General features: G+C 53.5%; 5 protein-coding genes across 5 annotated transcripts; 3 read left to right on the top strand and 2 right to left on the bottom strand.

The window, feature by feature from the left end:
- Positions 1–660: 660 nt before the first annotated feature.
- On the bottom strand, positions 661–1,961 carry B0T26DRAFT_670047 (RNA polymerase II transcription elongation factor-domain-containing protein; the record flags this gene model as incomplete). Its single annotated transcript, XM_060439135.1, has 2 exons — positions 661–1,763; positions 1,853–1,961. 2 exons carry the CDS (start codon positions 1,959–1,961, stop codon positions 661–663), a joined length of 1,212 nt encoding a protein of 403 aa, XP_060302538.1.
- A 1,318-nt stretch (positions 1,962–3,279) lies between these two features.
- Positions 3,280–4,323, top strand: B0T26DRAFT_31325 (uncharacterized protein). Its single transcript, XM_060434335.1, has one exon. The coding sequence runs from the start codon at positions 3,374–3,376 to the stop codon at positions 4,247–4,249; it is 876 nt and encodes a 291-aa protein (XP_060302539.1). The 5' UTR covers positions 3,280–3,373; the 3' UTR covers positions 4,250–4,323.
- A 77-nt stretch (positions 4,324–4,400) lies between these two features.
- Positions 4,401–6,325, top strand: B0T26DRAFT_736547 (glycosyl hydrolase family 76-domain-containing protein; the record flags this gene model as incomplete). Its single annotated transcript, XM_060443336.1, has 3 exons — positions 4,401–4,479; positions 4,542–5,719; positions 5,750–6,325. The coding sequence occupies 3 exons, from the start codon at positions 4,401–4,403 to the stop codon at positions 6,323–6,325; spliced, it is 1,833 nt and encodes a 610-aa protein (XP_060302540.1).
- A 118-nt stretch (positions 6,326–6,443) lies between these two features.
- On the top strand, positions 6,444–6,892 carry B0T26DRAFT_31321 (uncharacterized protein). The gene has a single exon (XM_060434334.1). The coding sequence runs from the start codon at positions 6,562–6,564 to the stop codon at positions 6,799–6,801; it is 240 nt and encodes a 79-aa protein (XP_060302541.1). The 5' UTR covers positions 6,444–6,561; the 3' UTR covers positions 6,802–6,892.
- Positions 6,893–12,151: 5,259 nt separating this feature from the next.
- B0T26DRAFT_745686 (uncharacterized protein) lies at positions 12,152–13,760 on the bottom strand (the record flags this gene model as incomplete). Its single annotated transcript, XM_060444599.1, has 5 exons — positions 12,152–12,282; positions 12,376–13,334; positions 13,402–13,411; positions 13,472–13,544; positions 13,623–13,760. 5 exons carry the CDS (start codon positions 13,758–13,760, stop codon positions 12,152–12,154), a joined length of 1,311 nt encoding a protein of 436 aa, XP_060302542.1.
- Positions 13,761–15,036: the final 1,276 nt, after the last annotated feature.

The following is a 15,036-nucleotide window of genomic DNA, read 5'->3' on the forward strand; positions in this document are numbered from 1 at the left end:
ATGACAGTCATAGCCGAGTCTAGTGTGATAGACAAGGGGAAAAGGGAGGACAGACATCACCATGTGTCCCAGAAGTTTATCACTGTCATACACAAGACAGAACAAACAAGGCATCCTACGAATATAACACCGCGAGAGCCACAGAATCCAAGTGACTCGCAATGTTCTGATAGCCAAGTTCTCTATTGGGTAAATCCCTTCTTTAAATATTCTAGAAACTTTCCAGTCTGCCCATCCAAATGTCAGCAGGAATAAGCCACCAGACACGGAGTGGCAAATAATTCCCCAACCTAGTGTATGCCCCAGAACCGAGCCAACCCAAGAAGTGGGAATAAAAGGGGGGAAACGCCTCCTACTGCAATAACTCTAAATCCCAGCCCGTGATAGTTGTGGACTGCCTTCGAGGTATCCTAATGATGTTCATTTTCAATTCAAAAGAGCAAATAAAACCAAAAACCAAAACAATTTAGGCAAATTGCCTGAAGAGAATTAAGCAAGTGCGCCGATTCTTTAGTCGGCTTACCAAAACAAGGTATAAAAGAAGAATATAAAAAACAAGCCTGTTAGCCTGTCATGATAGCCATGACAGTTCCCCGGGATTCAATGAGAAAAGCTTCAACCTCAGAGTGATACGTGCCAGAAGTAACCAGGCCCAGTTGCCTACTCCTCTTCGCTCACGGAGCTGTCACTGTCCTGGCCATTGTCATGAGACGCCTTGTGGAACTCTTTTTCGAGCTCGGCAACAACGGCGTCAAAGTCTTCGCCCAAGGCGTCGGCATCTGCGTCGGCATCCATGGCGGAATCGGCCTCAGCATCGTCGTCGCCGTCATTGTCGTCAAACGTGTAGCGGAAGGGCTCGAGGTCTGCAGGCTGGTGAGCAGCTGCCGCAGATGAGTTGCTGGGATTATTAACGGGGCTCGGCAGCTTGAAGGCGGCGTCATCGTCCTCGCCCATCTCCTCGTCGAATTCCGCGTCAGCGTCCTCATCGTCTTCGTCATGCCCTCCCCGCCCAAAATCTGACAACTGCCTTGACGCAGAGGAAAATGGGGGGAAGCCCGGGGAAAAGCTGTTGGTTGGCTGGAAGGTGGTTGCCGGGTTGCCACCAGGGTACTCGATCGTCAGGCCGCCATCGTCGTCGTCGTCGTCGTCTTCAGACTCGACTGGTGACCTCTGCCGTCGCTTGGGTTTCTTCTCGGGCACTGCTAGCGCTGGCGGGGGAGGTGGTGGTTTCGGTTTACTTGTGGGCAGCGCCAATGTTATTGGTTTGCTCTTCTCGGGCTTTGCTTTCTCGGGCTTGGCCTTCTCGGGTTTGGTCTTCTCGGGTTTCGCCTTTTCAGGTTTGGCCTTGGCCTTGGCCGTGTCCTTAACAGACCCCGTGTCCTTGCCTTTAGCAGCTGTTGTCTTCCCGGGCCTAGCCTTCTCTGCTGCTTTCTCTTTTTGCTGCTTGCTACTGCTGGTGGCGGTGGCTGTGCTCGATACTTCCAAATGGGGGAACTGCTTGCGAAGAGACTCGGCGCTGGTGTCGGTGGGCGTTCGCGTGAGGTTCATATGGAAGACGGAGTCGACGCGGTGCAGTATCATAGCCTGGCGGTCTGGGTCAAAGATGAGAACATACTTGTCGTCCTCGGTTGTGCGTGAGCCATTGTACAGGTACTTGTTGCCTTGATCATCGAAGCTGAGGTTGAACTGGCCCTCTTTGGCTGACTTCTTCAGCCGGGACGTGGTAGGGGCCGAATCGGATGAGAGAGCAGGCCTGTGGTTGTCTGGAGGAATGCTTGTTAGTGGCCAAGTAGACTACAACTTGAGACGGGCCGCCTCGTTAGAGAAACGGGGGAATGGCAGGTGCACTTACAGCGGACGCCAGTATAAGTCTCCTTAGACGGTTTGCCTAGTAAGGCGTCGCTGAGAATGATGGGATATTTGCCCGCCTTCGTGGGGTCGATGACGCCAGGGTCAGCCATGAATGATCAAAGGGCGGTTGGTCGGGCAGGTAGCGTTTCGGGCATCGAGGAGCGACGCAGTGCAGGCAGTCGCAGCGCAGTGCAGCAGGCGTTCGCTGCGAATGCAGTGGAGGCAAGGTATCCTGTTGAGTTGCAGTTTCGGGCGAGACGCGAGAATGGTTGGAGGCGGTTTGGAGTCTGGACACAAGGGGCGGGATCCAGATGGGACTGAGAAGACGGCCGCTGCGCTGAGCGATCAGACGTACGTCTTCCGAGGCTGGGTGGTCTCCACTTTGCTGTGCCCCGAAATTCGACGCAGAGGAGCCGATGCGGAGCTGAGTTAAAGGTGCCCAAGCCTGCCAAGGGTTCTAGAATTTGTACAGTACAAGAGATGTACAGAGCGAGCTAGAATTATTAGCGATTTCGTCGCCGCCTGATCGCTTCCCGAAGTTAGCTGAAGATGCTAGCTGTGGATAACCGGGGGTGCTGTATGTACATGTACACTACTTACCCCGGATTTCTTTTCTCGGGAGAACAGGGGGAGCAGAGCGCCCAAAAGAAATATCTCTTCGGTTGGTGGGAACCCAATCATCAAGCCCCACCTGTACCTTTTCTTCACCATCAAGTTCTTTGTGTTCTGCCTTGGGATAGGCGTCGATAGATCTTCGGTTCTTTGTTCATCCTCCATATCTGCAGGCTATTGCGGTAATCAATCAATCAAGCCCTTGGACGATAAAGCCCGGTTCAAGTTAGCGTTAACCCGGTTGGTAAAAGTGCTGGGCACAATTCCCCCACCTCAGGTCCCAAACTTTTGTGTTTGGTGAAACGAGCGGCTTCATCTTGTAGACCATTGCCACAACATCCATTGTGCATAGTTCGCACGGGGGCCGTACAACGCTCGCCTGGTCACCAGCATCTCGCACCTCGCACCTCGCACCTCGCGTCCAAAAGCCGTTTGTCAAAAATGCCGGGCATAGAAAGCGCGTTCTTGGTTATGGCAAAAGTTTCGATGCAAGTTAAGGTACCTCGCATGCCTCAGGTCAATGGGGACCTTTGGAAACGCAGTTCCCACGCGAACCACAAACTCTACAACAGCAGCAAGCCGACGGAGTGCTTTCCAGAAGGGAACCCATGCGCCGTCGATTTGGTTCCAGATATTATATTCCATGGATGCATCTCGTCTACCAGAGTACCCTTTTCTCTCTGCTTCTCATGCTCCACCTCACCTATTCACGGAAATATCTAGTAGTATTTTGTCCTGATATTCAATTACCTCGTATTCTGGCCTTGATCCGTGGTGTCAATCCTAAAACATGGAGCCTGTGATAGGTATCGCAGGGCAATCACGAGCCAGGTTGTTACGAAGTTTTCAAACCGACCACACAAGTCTTTGAGCCATGTACTAATATGTCCAAGGCCAGACGAGTATACAAATGTACCGGCATTTGCTGAGGAATTGGAAACTTGATGGGACGAGCTCTTTGAATTGCCGGGGTAGACTGTGGAAGTGCCAACACGCCGCTAGGGAACAAAGAATCCTCGGGCATTACCGTATGTATGCGTCAACCATCTTGTCTCTCAGACGTCGAGATCCACACAACCGACCCAGTGGCTTCCAGTGTCTAGCGAAACTATCACGTCACAGCCGTGTTGTCTTGTTGTCTCGAGGGCCACTTGTGAATGGAGACTACTACCTAGGTAGGTACACTGCCTTACCTAAGGCGAGGCTATCTCTTTCCATCTCGCCTTCTGGCATCACGGGGAAGCGGCCACATCTATGTCGGACGTGTTTCAAACACTCGCAGCTTGCCCATGGGGAAGGAAAAATACCCACCCTTACCCACCTCCTTACTCGGTCGCATCCGGCACAATGGGACTCGGGGCATCTCCATCTCGTACCTAAGGAAGCTGCCCTGGGGCGCCGGCCCTTCTGTTCCTTCTCTCCGCTTGCGGACACTGGCAAGAGCAAGGCAAGCAGCCTGGCTGACGCCATCAGCCATCAGCCATCCCGTCCTTCCCTCCCGTCACCAACCGAATCCACACTTATGGCAGGAGTCATGACCTGGCCCGTCCTTTTTGTCAGCTGCATGGCTACGGTGCTGAGTCCATCGCTCTTAGCGCATGTTGCTTGTCTTGGCCGGGCGAGTGACCTCAGTTTCTCTCATTCCTCTTATGGCTTGAATGCCATATTATCCTCCCTCTGTCGACGGATTCAGCGGTCCACGCCCTCAAACGTCGTCGGAATAGATGTTCTACAAGAAAATTCACCGCCGGTGGGCGGACGCGAACGCTGCCCTGGCAGCTGCTAGCTTGCTGGCCATCTCGCAGCTCGGCGCAGCTTACATGCTTGATCTGAGCTCAGCCGGTGAGCTTTTATGATAATCCATCCACAGCTCTGCTGGACCTTCTTGACTTAGACAGCCCAATGCCGCAGATTCATTGAAGAGCGTTGCTAGCTCTATGGCGGAGGACATGATGTCATTCTACCATGGTGATCAGCCGGGAGGGACCCCTGGCCTGCTACCCTTACCATACTACTGTGAGCCATGCCCGCATTCCCGGGCCGCTCCGTCACATACTAACCGCACATTCGGGGTCTAGGGTGGGAAGCCGGCGCTCTAATGGGCTCCCTCGTCGATTACTGGTACTACACGGGCGACTCGAGGTGGAACAACATCACGAAAGAGGGCATGCTCTACCAGGTCGGCCCCAACAACGACTACATGCCGCCGAACCAAACAATGACCGAAGGGAATGACGACCAAGGCTTCTGGGGCATGGCGGTTATGTCGGCGGCCGAGTACAACTTCCAGAACCCCCCGAGCGATAAACCACAGTGGCTGGCACTGGCCCAGGCCGTCTTCAATACCCAAGCGGCTCGGTGGGATAGTCAAGATTGCGGGGGCGGCCTTCGCTGGCAGATATTCACCTGGAACAATGGCTACGACTACAAGAATTCCATCTCGCAGGCCTGCTTCTTCAATATTGCCGCACGACTAGCCCGGTACACGGGCAATCAGTCGTACGCTGGATGGGCCGACCGCACATGGGACTGGATGGTGGATGCCAAGCTCCTGGACCCGAAAACATACTACATCTACGATGGCACGCACATTAACAACTGCTCCGCCATTACGCCGTACCAGTGGACTTACAACGCCGGGGCGTTTCTCCTGGGCGCCGCTGCCATGTACAACTACACGTCCGGAACCACCCGGGACATGTGGAAGCAACGCGTCAACGGCCTGCTCGATGGTATCAACGTGTTCTTTGCCGGAAACAAGAGCGATGTCATGACCGAGGTGGCGTGCGAGCCCGTGAACCTGTGCGACCTCGACCAGCAGAGCTTCAAGGCGTATCTGTCACGCTGGATGGCGTCCACGACGAAGTGGGCGCCCTGGACGTACGACCGCATCAAGCCGCTTCTCGCCACGTCCGCCATCGCCGCCGCGTCGACGTGCACGGGAGGCGACAACAAGCGCATGTGCGGACACCAATGGACCGAGCATGGCAAGTGGGACGGCTCGACGGGCGTCGGCCAGCAGATGTCCGCCATGGAGATTGTGCTCGCCAACATGATCCAGCAAGTCACGGCCCCCGTCACTAACAGCACGGGCGGCACGAGCGCCGGCAACCCGGGCGCCGGCGGCTCCGACGTGGGCCGCACCGACCCCTTCGACATCAGCGGCTCGTTCCCCCCCATGACTACTGCCGGCCGTGTCGGGGCTTACATCTGCACTGCCCTCATGGCCATCGGCCTACTATGCGGTTGCGCCTTTGTGCTTGCGGACGAGGCTAAACCCCACCAGACGGTCTCGCAGCGCGTCTCGGGCCTGCGCTCGGTCGCTGCCTTAGGAGGCGTTGGCGGCGGCGGCGGCGGCCGAGGCGGAATTCTGCGCAACGCTCATAATGATGATAAGGGCAAAATAGCGTTGATGCAGCAGTCCGAGAGCGAAAACAGCTTTGCGTACACGGCCTCGGCATTCTTGGAAAAGGACGACGAGGTTATGGTTAATACACACTACCTCGTTCCCAGCGACGAGGCTTACTACCGAACGCCGCGCCCTGCACCGCGCCCGCCGCCACTGCCTCCCCGATACCACATGAGAACCCAATCGCCTGGCTCTGCGTCTCCTGCCTATTGGAGAAATAATACCGGTGGCGGTGGTGGAGGAAGGTTCGCAGGAGCAGGAGGAGTCGGGCACGGCAACCAGCGCCTAGATTTCCGCCGCAACAACTCTTTACAATCGTCGCCACCGCCGCATCAGCAGCCGCAAAGGATATCCTTCCCTAGAGTAGACGGGTCTACGTCGCTCCGTAAGAAGGCGATACATAACCGCGTCGTGCACTTTGGGCGCGACATCAACGGCAACCAGCGCGCATAGGAGACGTACTGGGACAAGGATTGATCTCTTCGCCCCCCCCCCTCTCTCTCTCTCCCTGTTTTGTATGCATCCCGGTTTCCTCTTTTGGCCCTTTGGCCTGCGCACTTTTTGGAGGGGACGCTGGTTGGATGACTTGACGGATATGACGACAACGGCGAGATGGGCTAGAAAAAGACACAAAAGCTGGATTCTGAAGATGAGCCCCCTCTCTTGGTTAAGATATGGGCTTGTGATTCATGATTTCTTGTCGGGGTTACGCATCTTTCACGGTTGGAATGATCGCCGGTGAAGAAATCGTTTGTTGCTTTCTTTTGGCTTCACAACCGTTCTACATTTTCTGGGACTGGCGTTTCTTCTATTTCTTTTTTTCCTGGACACGTCTTTTTATCTTGAACAATCCCAGTTGGTTTTTTCTTCAATATGGAGAGAAGAAGGCGTGCAGGAGAGCATTAGACTACAAGGTCTTGATCAAGTAGTGACTTGTTGGGTGCTTACCTGTTTATTTATTTTTTTGGGATTACATTGCTTTTTATGTCCTTTAATGGGAGGCATGTGGGCTGTCTAGTTGATATGAAAAAGTATCGGCATTATCGGCATTACAGAGAGCACCAGGGGGGGGGGGGGCCATGCTGGGAACTTTGGGTATCGAATACACACCATGCGACGGGACGCTTTCGTCTTCTTTGTTTTCGTGACTTTTTTCTACATTGAGAATGTATGTAGATTAATTATTATGTTTCCAGCCCGTGAGTGTCCGTCCGTGCCCCTTGGCAAAAAACGCGGCTCAAAACGACCTTGCGCTTCAGGTTCCCAATCGACCGGAACGCTTACCGCCCCTCGCACCGCATCCATAAAGCTAACGAGAGAACCCGACCGGCCGGACCCCGTCAGATCCGACACAGCCAGTCATTGCCCCGGCACGTTACTGATGCGTCTGTCTGTCTTCCTTCGTAGATTATTACGTACTCTGCGGTACAAGTTTACGCCGAGCGCGTTCGGTTCGGCTAACACAGCGGCGCCGAGATAAGAGGCCTCGGCTTGGGTGATATCGACCTTGCGTCGGATTTACCTCCAGATGTGCTGCTGATAGAGCTGGCTGACCTGAGATTTGTTATTTTTTTGGGGGGGGTTTGCTCTAATTGCGATTTGCCGTGGATGAAACCGTTGTATGTACGGTGCATGCGCCTACCGAGTTTAACCCCGGACACTTTGTTAGTTTGGATTTCCCCGACGGACATCTTGGTAAGAGATACAGCGAAGCTCTGTTCTTTCATGGGCTACCTGTTCAGAAGAGGGGAGTTTATACGGAAAGTAGATAAAAGGATAGATGGCTACTTTATTTTGTTGATATTCTTACATGGCAACGCCGTCGTGTCAGAGCGGTTTGTGAGCCCCAAGAGAAGTAGTTATTTATATCCCTTCCCACTTCAGACCGTGACTCCTTCCTTCAAAGATGGGTGTTATATCAGCCTGGCTCCTGCTTGAGAGTGATAGGTAATGTGGCGGTTGTACTGACCTGTTCGGGAGGGATGGCGTTTCGAGTGAGTCGGATCAAGGGGATGGCTTGGCTGGGTTTGATATGGGTGAGAATGGCTACATGGCAGGCTATAGGGCGTATCAATGTCGAGTGAACTTCGTTTTGAAGATTAAGAAATGAGGGAAGCAAGAGAATACATAATGACTTGCCTGAGCATACCTACGTAGATGTTGTTCTGACTCTCACAAGCACCATAGACAGTAGCGAGAAGGCGCGGCTGTCTTCGAAGTATTTGTCACGGTGCCATGTTCTTTTTTGTGTCCTGGGGTTGGGGAGAAATTGGTCAGTCCGTTTCATGTTACATGTGAGGCAGGGAATAGGCCTCAAGCTCGACTTGAAATGGCGAGCGAGAACGGCAGACTGTTTGCTGGCACTGCCCGTTGGTGGTTTGGGTTCTCCCGTTGTCTTGGACAGGTGGCACTAATTTATGGACTCGCCGTTTTGAGACTTGATAGACAGACAACATAAGTCAACGGTATCTTGCAATACACCCACGACGCCCCAGACGTGGAGCCGCATTGTACACAGGACAAAAGCGTGCATGTATCAAAACAGCAACCCGGGAGCAGCCGTTGCCGTGCTCGACGGGCTAGCGGTAACGTAACTTGTACTTGAGCATGTCTAAGGTAGGAGAAGGGGCCGTCGGAAAAAAGGAAACAGTAAATATCAGAGGAAGCGGAACTTTATTATCTCAGTTGGGTAGGTATAGACTAAGAAGTCAAGATCGAAATGGAATCCAGTTTGAGTCTCGGAAGGGCTTGTCTGGTGCTGCCATCATGACTGGCAGGATTCCCCCCCAAAGTGTGGTGAGCTGAACCTGATAGGAATTAGACCGAAATCCCCCGCCTGAGGCAGGAGGTAGGCTCCAAGTCCTAGCACTCGACCCATTCGTTTGTTCCGTTTCTGGAATTCTGGCCCGGAGACGGGAGGCTTATCAGCTAGATCTCAGGCCACAACAAAAGTTCAGATGAAATTCATCCTCCCCCCTGCCGACGCGTCTGTCAGTCACACGACCCGACTTCTGTTGCCTATCTATTTCCCCACGGCGGGGCTGGTGTTTGTCTCTTCCTCTCCCGATCTACCTTTCAAAGCACAACTCAGGTCACAGCTCAGCCCCCCGTCTACCGCAAGTCAGATCACACAAGGTACCGCCCGTTGCCTTCGTCCTTTCTGAGGCTATCACCAAATCGTCTGGTCGTCCGCCACTTACCATTTTATCAATACAAGTCAGATACCGCGTCGCCATTCGGCTTTTGCCGCAGTTCCCGCAATCTCACACAAGACTCGCGGCTCCGACGTTGTCAGGCAAACCTATCCGCCACTGGTCGTTGATTGTTACCCGCCTTCGTCAGTATTCTCGGTTTGGAAGTAGGGATTCATATTCGTACCAGCCACCGCCAAAAAATAGACGCCATGTTTATATTTAACAGAGTCAGAATCAGTCCGGAAGCGAGTAGAAAAAGATGGCCGACGGAGACGCGAATGGCTTTACCCCAGGAGGGTATAGTGTAATTATCATTGGAATTGCCATCGTTCTGGCAGTCTTGGGCTTCGCCCTATACTATCGCCGGCGCCAGAATCTTCGCCACCAACTCCAGAACAACGCCGCCCACAGCAACAGGAACTCGGGAATTGAACTCCAGAACCGGCGCACTTCGCATATCTCCCGGGATGAGCTCCCGGATCGTCGTGCTTCCCGTATCGCCAAAATTGAGCTTCAGGACCGCCGTGCCTCAACCATCCACGCTGCCTCCAACGCCCAAGCCCCTGCCCCTGCCCAAGGAGCCGCCGCAGCTACTGTCAACGACGACAGTATGGAGATCACTCCGGCCAAACCCATGCCCTGGCAGTTTATGAACTGGACGGGCTCACGCACTAATTTCGCTGAGAGCTCCAAGCCTTGCCGCGAGGCCGATCGTGCGTTTGAGAGCTGTTTCTGCACAAAATACTCCAACTTCTCAGACTGACCGTGTCCCTGTTCCGTAATAGCTGAGGGCGTCTGGGGCATCCACGACATCCCCGACAAGGCTTGAATATCAAGACAGTGATTCTAGAGTAGGTGATGGTGTGGCAATCACGGCATTACAAAACATGCTGACGAGAAACACTAGGCGAGGGAGAAGCCTGTGCCAAATCTCATCTCTCGAGTTGAGATAGGCCCCGAATTTCAGATAGTCGGCCAATATTCCTCCTGGTCGAGCAAGGGACGGGAATATGAGACAGCTTGATCTCGTTCTTGGGAAGAAATGTAGACATAAAAAAGGAAAAGATGAAAGAAAAAGATAAAAGGAAAGGGAAAAAGGAAAAGGAGGCGAGGAGTAACTCAAACCCTCCTCACGTACCTGCAGCTTACTGCCTACCTATCTACTTCTCACCAAACCCAGCCTTCTCGTGCGGCCGGCCTCTTTCCAACGCAACGACAACCAGTTCGCCATCTGACAGGACACGGCCACGGGAGTGACTGAGTAACACGCTGATTACCATTGACACCAAGAATAAAGTTTGTTTCCCGAACGCGGGGGGAGCAAGCTCCCAGACTAGGTATGCCGGGCCGTGCCGAGCTGCCTGCCTGCCGCCCCAGACTGGTCGAATCTGGCTTCTATGATGATCTGCGTCTCTATCTCACATGTCTCTCACAGTTTCACTCATCAACTACATTACAATTTTTCTCGCGCCGCGCGTGGGGTTCGGTGTGTGTGTGTGTGTGTGTGTGTGTAATTATTGGGGGTCGCAATGCAAGGGGGGGTGCCGTGCCGCTCACCGGTGTGTCGGTCCCTGCATGCAAAAAAACGAACTGCCGACTGACCGGTCTGAGCGGCCCGCTTCCGAGCGAGATGCACGGCAGGACGACCGGTCAGGTAACTTTACTTCACCGGTCGACGGCAGATAGACTGAAATTAAAGTACGTATGGATGGGTAGCGAGACGAAAGAGGTGTTGTTAGTTTGCATTAGGATGTTGGATGTCATGAGGGTGCGTCTCCATCACCAACATCATCAACATAATGGTTGTAAAACAAAAGTCAAGGTTTAAAGCTGACAATGAGGAGCTCCGTCCGGTTCTTGCAGATCTTCAGCACAAGGGAAACGGAGTGGCGCTCGTCGACAGATGCAAGAGACTGACAGCAAATAACCCCCTTCTTCCCAATCATGCCATGTCATTGGACGGACAGCCTCTGGCGTATTCGTATGTATGTATGTACTCCGTAAAGTACATGCTGCTCCTGACCGGTCGTCATGCAAATCGCCAATTGGCAATCAACAAGTCCTCACCGGTCGCCAATTCACTGCTCCATTCCCACGACCGGTCAGGCTCGAGCTGTTGACCGGTCAGGCTCGAGCTGTTGACCGGTCGTCGATTCCACTGCAATCTATCCTGACCGGTCTGGCAGTGGAGAGCGTTGACAGCTTGACAGCCTACACAAATGCATGCGCGACTACACGTCGACGATGCCCGCGCTGCAGGTTGAACTTCACCGGTCGCTTCAAGACATGCAAATGCCTTCACCGGTCGCACCGAGTTCTGCGCCTCTGGGCGAATCACTGGCGACGTTGGCCGCCACAGCCCCACACCGGTCAAGAGTTATTTCGACTTTGCACTTTCACCGGTCGCCTCGAAGAGAGAAGTCACAAAATTGCCGTGGAGCGACTACCGATGAAGGCGCCAGCAGACCGAATGCACAAGCGGCCGGACCTGCTCTGGTGCGTTGCGTTGGCGGATATGCAAATGCACGAGGCCTAAAACAGGCGGAATAGATCATGAAATTAGAGACGAACAGACGCTTGCTCTTGCTCCATACGCTACCCGTTGACAGATATGGAGTTAGTGCAATTGTGCTTTTTGCTGATATTTTCTTGCTGAGAGACATCTCGTCCATCATCATTCGGATTGTCATCCGTCCGACTCGCGTCGTATTCGCTCTCACAAACACCAAGTAATGAGTACATGCAACAGCCCAACCTGTTGCTCAAATATTACCCGTAACAGAAACATAGTCCAGTAACAGCGCTTCCACCTTCCCACAAAGTCAGAGAGGAAGAGGTAAGGGGAAAGCATACAAGAAACTGCTTCGACTGAAGACACGGAAGATACCTCAAGTCGACAGTATCAAGAAAGAAACTCACCGCCCGTCACCCAACCTAAAGGGGTAAAAAGAGGGACATCTTGAAGTGCCCAAACCACAACACATCAAAAGAAGGGGGAAACAGACCGTAATACTGACACATGCCTCGGCAGTGCCATGAGACTGCAACGGGGAGGACGCTGGGAAACTGACACGCCCACACCCACTTACGGCTGGTTCGACTTGGGTAAGTACCGGCTTCGGATGGCCTGGCCTATGGTGCTCATCCTACTACCAATAGTACCGTCCATGCGACTAGCAAGAGCCTCCTCAAGAGCCGACTGTGTCACCGAAGCGTCTGGAGAGAACCCCCACCAGTCAGCAAAGCGTTTCCCTCTGAGAGGGCTGGCTCGTTTGGCACTGCCTTAGGATTATAGAAAAATATACTCACCATCAAGGTCGCTGAAGCTGCTCCCCATGCTCGGAGCCCCGTCGCTGCCCTCGCGCGACATTCCTTTGCCCTTTCCAGTGGGGCTTCGGCCTACGAGCTCAGCTGTCCGGCGTGGGGAAAGTGGCCCCGGAGGCTTGCGGTTATTTGTCGACTGCCGAGGCACCATGGCTGCTGAGCTTGTCGATGAGTCCGAGGTTTGTGAGTGGTGGATCTGGTCCTTGTGATCAGTCTTTGGCAAGCGACGCCCAAAGTCACGGACATCTCCTCGTAGCGTGGCGCCCATATCCTGGCCCCGAATGGACGTGGGGCTTTGCGCCTTGAAGGGCAGGAAGGCAGGTTCGGCCTCGTCGTCACCGTCTAGGTCCCCAGCTGCGTCGACGGCTTGGAAGCGAGGAGGGCGGCGAATGATGCGACTCTGGACTGGGCTGTCAGACGAGGATGACGTTGGTGACGATGTCGACGCGGCGGGGCTAGGAGGCGGGAGCTCGGCGTCTTGGCCGGGTTTGGGTGTGGGGTTTGCATAAGCTGTCGAGATAGGCAGCGACGGGAGTCTGGGCCGATACGAGTCGGCCAGCCTATTATTAGTTGCCTTGTTGGCGATCTGAATCTGCGTCAAGACAGCCGTGTTGGCTGACGAGTTTCGTGAGACAGTGGGCCGCAGGGGCAGGGTGGTCTTGGTTGGTGTGGGAGCCGTGTTTCCGTCACTCTTGGGGGCAGGCGTTTCCTTGCGTATGGAGAGTGCTGACGGCGTGCGTCCACCTCCAGAGCCAGTCCGGCGCATGGCCTCGGCCGTCGCATACCCGACGGGCTCAGCCCCAGGCACAGGGGAAGGGGCAGTCGAGCCTCTAGTTATAGCGGCCTTACGCTGCATCTGGGCTCTGAGCTGCGAGTTGTGGCGCTCGGCAAGATACGAGGCCATCTGTAGCAAGAACTCAACCGTGACGTCGAACTTGACAGCACTAGAGCAGCATAGTAGTGTTAGTATCTTTGGGCGAGGTGAGCATCTGCCAAGACGGAGCCACGCACAGGTCATCCCCTAGAGAATCTCTATGTTAGCAAAGACACGCGTTGGCTCGTAGGGAGAGGTGGTACTCACAGTCGATCTCGGTCTGCGAGGCGCCAGAAATGATGCCCCACAGTGCTTCGGATTTCCTTTCGTCCCAGTCCATCTGGAACGAGGCGGGCGTCAGCTTCGCTCAGCTGCTGAGCCTCGGCGTCTGAGGGGAGGAGCACAGTGCGAAACTTACTGGCGGGGGATCGACGAAGTCGCCGCGATTGAAGGGAAGTCGGATATAGACATGATACTTTGGCTCCTTCTTTTCCTTTGAAGGAAGAGACGGCTCGGGGTTTTTGAGACCCTGTTCGGGCTTCTCTTTGGATGCCATGATGGATGAGCTGCCGGGTTCCCGTGCCGCCGTGATGTGGGTTCGGTAATAAGATGTCGAGGCAAGCCGCTAATATGGAATGGATTCCTGGTCCTGGCTGACATTGAACTTTAGCGGCTTCACGATAAGAGCGATTGCGGGGGAGTGGAGTTATGCCCCTATCGGGACTCAAATCCCCGCTCAGCGCGCAAACCCTGCGGGAACTTACTTAGGTACTTCCAGCAGTGTGAAGAATGGATAGATATATGTAACTAAACCACACAATACCGACACGGTACTAGCGTTTCCCAGCACGTCTAGACATTCATGTCAGCTGAAGCGAACACTGAGCAGAGACCTTTTAGGAACCAGATCATATAGGTTTGCCTCGAATAGTGCAAAAACTGCGCGTGCAGTAACATACAAACCCATGTCATAAGCATTTCGGGCCTACCGGATCTGTCCACAGATGCACTCAAAGTGTATTTCATGTCGGGGCGAGGTCACGATTTGAACCAAATGATAGCCCCGCCTTTTCCCTGCAAAAAAGTAAAAGAAATAAGAAAATCGTTACAGTTTGATGAATCTCTTTTGTTGTTTCGTGTCTCCCCCTCATAGCGGGTCATCTAGGTGCTCACTTTTACGAAGATCATTGCACTTGACTGAGCCATAATGTCATCTGGATATTCAAGTTACTTGTTTGTCCTCTTAGCTAAAGCCATATTTATCTACCTAGGTATTCATCATGCTGCAAGAGTCGTCCCAGATGCCAGAACTCCCCATCCAATCTGTTAGAGCCCCTCATGTCACCCTCGATTTGATGTGAAACTAGAACCGGGGTGGACAGAGCCAAGACGTGGCGCAGTTTGTGACTTGCATTTCGATTTCGGCCTGGCTAGGCGGCGTGTTAGCCGCCCACAAGAGATAAGTAAGTCCATCCCAGTAATTACACCTCCGCCGGGGTTTGAAAGCACAGCGCGGTGACTGTTTGTAAGGGATATTGACAAGGGATACTGACAAGAGATATAAACGAGGCGCTTATTGATTATTTACCTGATTTTAGAAGGGTGAAGCATGGACTTCTCGATTATCGGTAACGTGTACCTAAGGTAAGTACCTGAAGGTACCTACCTAGATGGTAATACTCGAATAGTTACTACTTCTGGGGTGTCTGGCTAACCTCCGGCTGGATTAATGCTTCCGTATGCCGTAGCGCTTACATTGGAACCTGTTCTGCAGGCCGTGGAATCGACTTTTTGTCATGGTAAGTGCATTGAGTGTTCTAGAATTGGAACTC

Source organism: Lasiosphaeria miniovina (genome assembly GCF_030549165.1).
Source record: "Lasiosphaeria miniovina strain SMH2392-1A chromosome Unknown B0T26scaffold_1, whole genome shotgun sequence".
Classification (NCBI taxonomy): domain Eukaryota; kingdom Fungi; phylum Ascomycota; class Sordariomycetes; order Sordariales; family Lasiosphaeriaceae; genus Lasiosphaeria; species Lasiosphaeria miniovina.

Bases quoted from the DNA above. Each gene is read 5' to 3' on its own strand.
- B0T26DRAFT_31325 (XM_060434335.1), top strand. From the start codon at position 3,374: ATGTACCGGCATTTGCTGAGGAATTGGAAACTTGATGGGACGAGCTCT.
- B0T26DRAFT_31321 (XM_060434334.1), top strand. From the start codon at position 6,562: ATGATTTCTTGTCGGGGTTACGCATCTTTCACGGTTGGAATGATCGCC.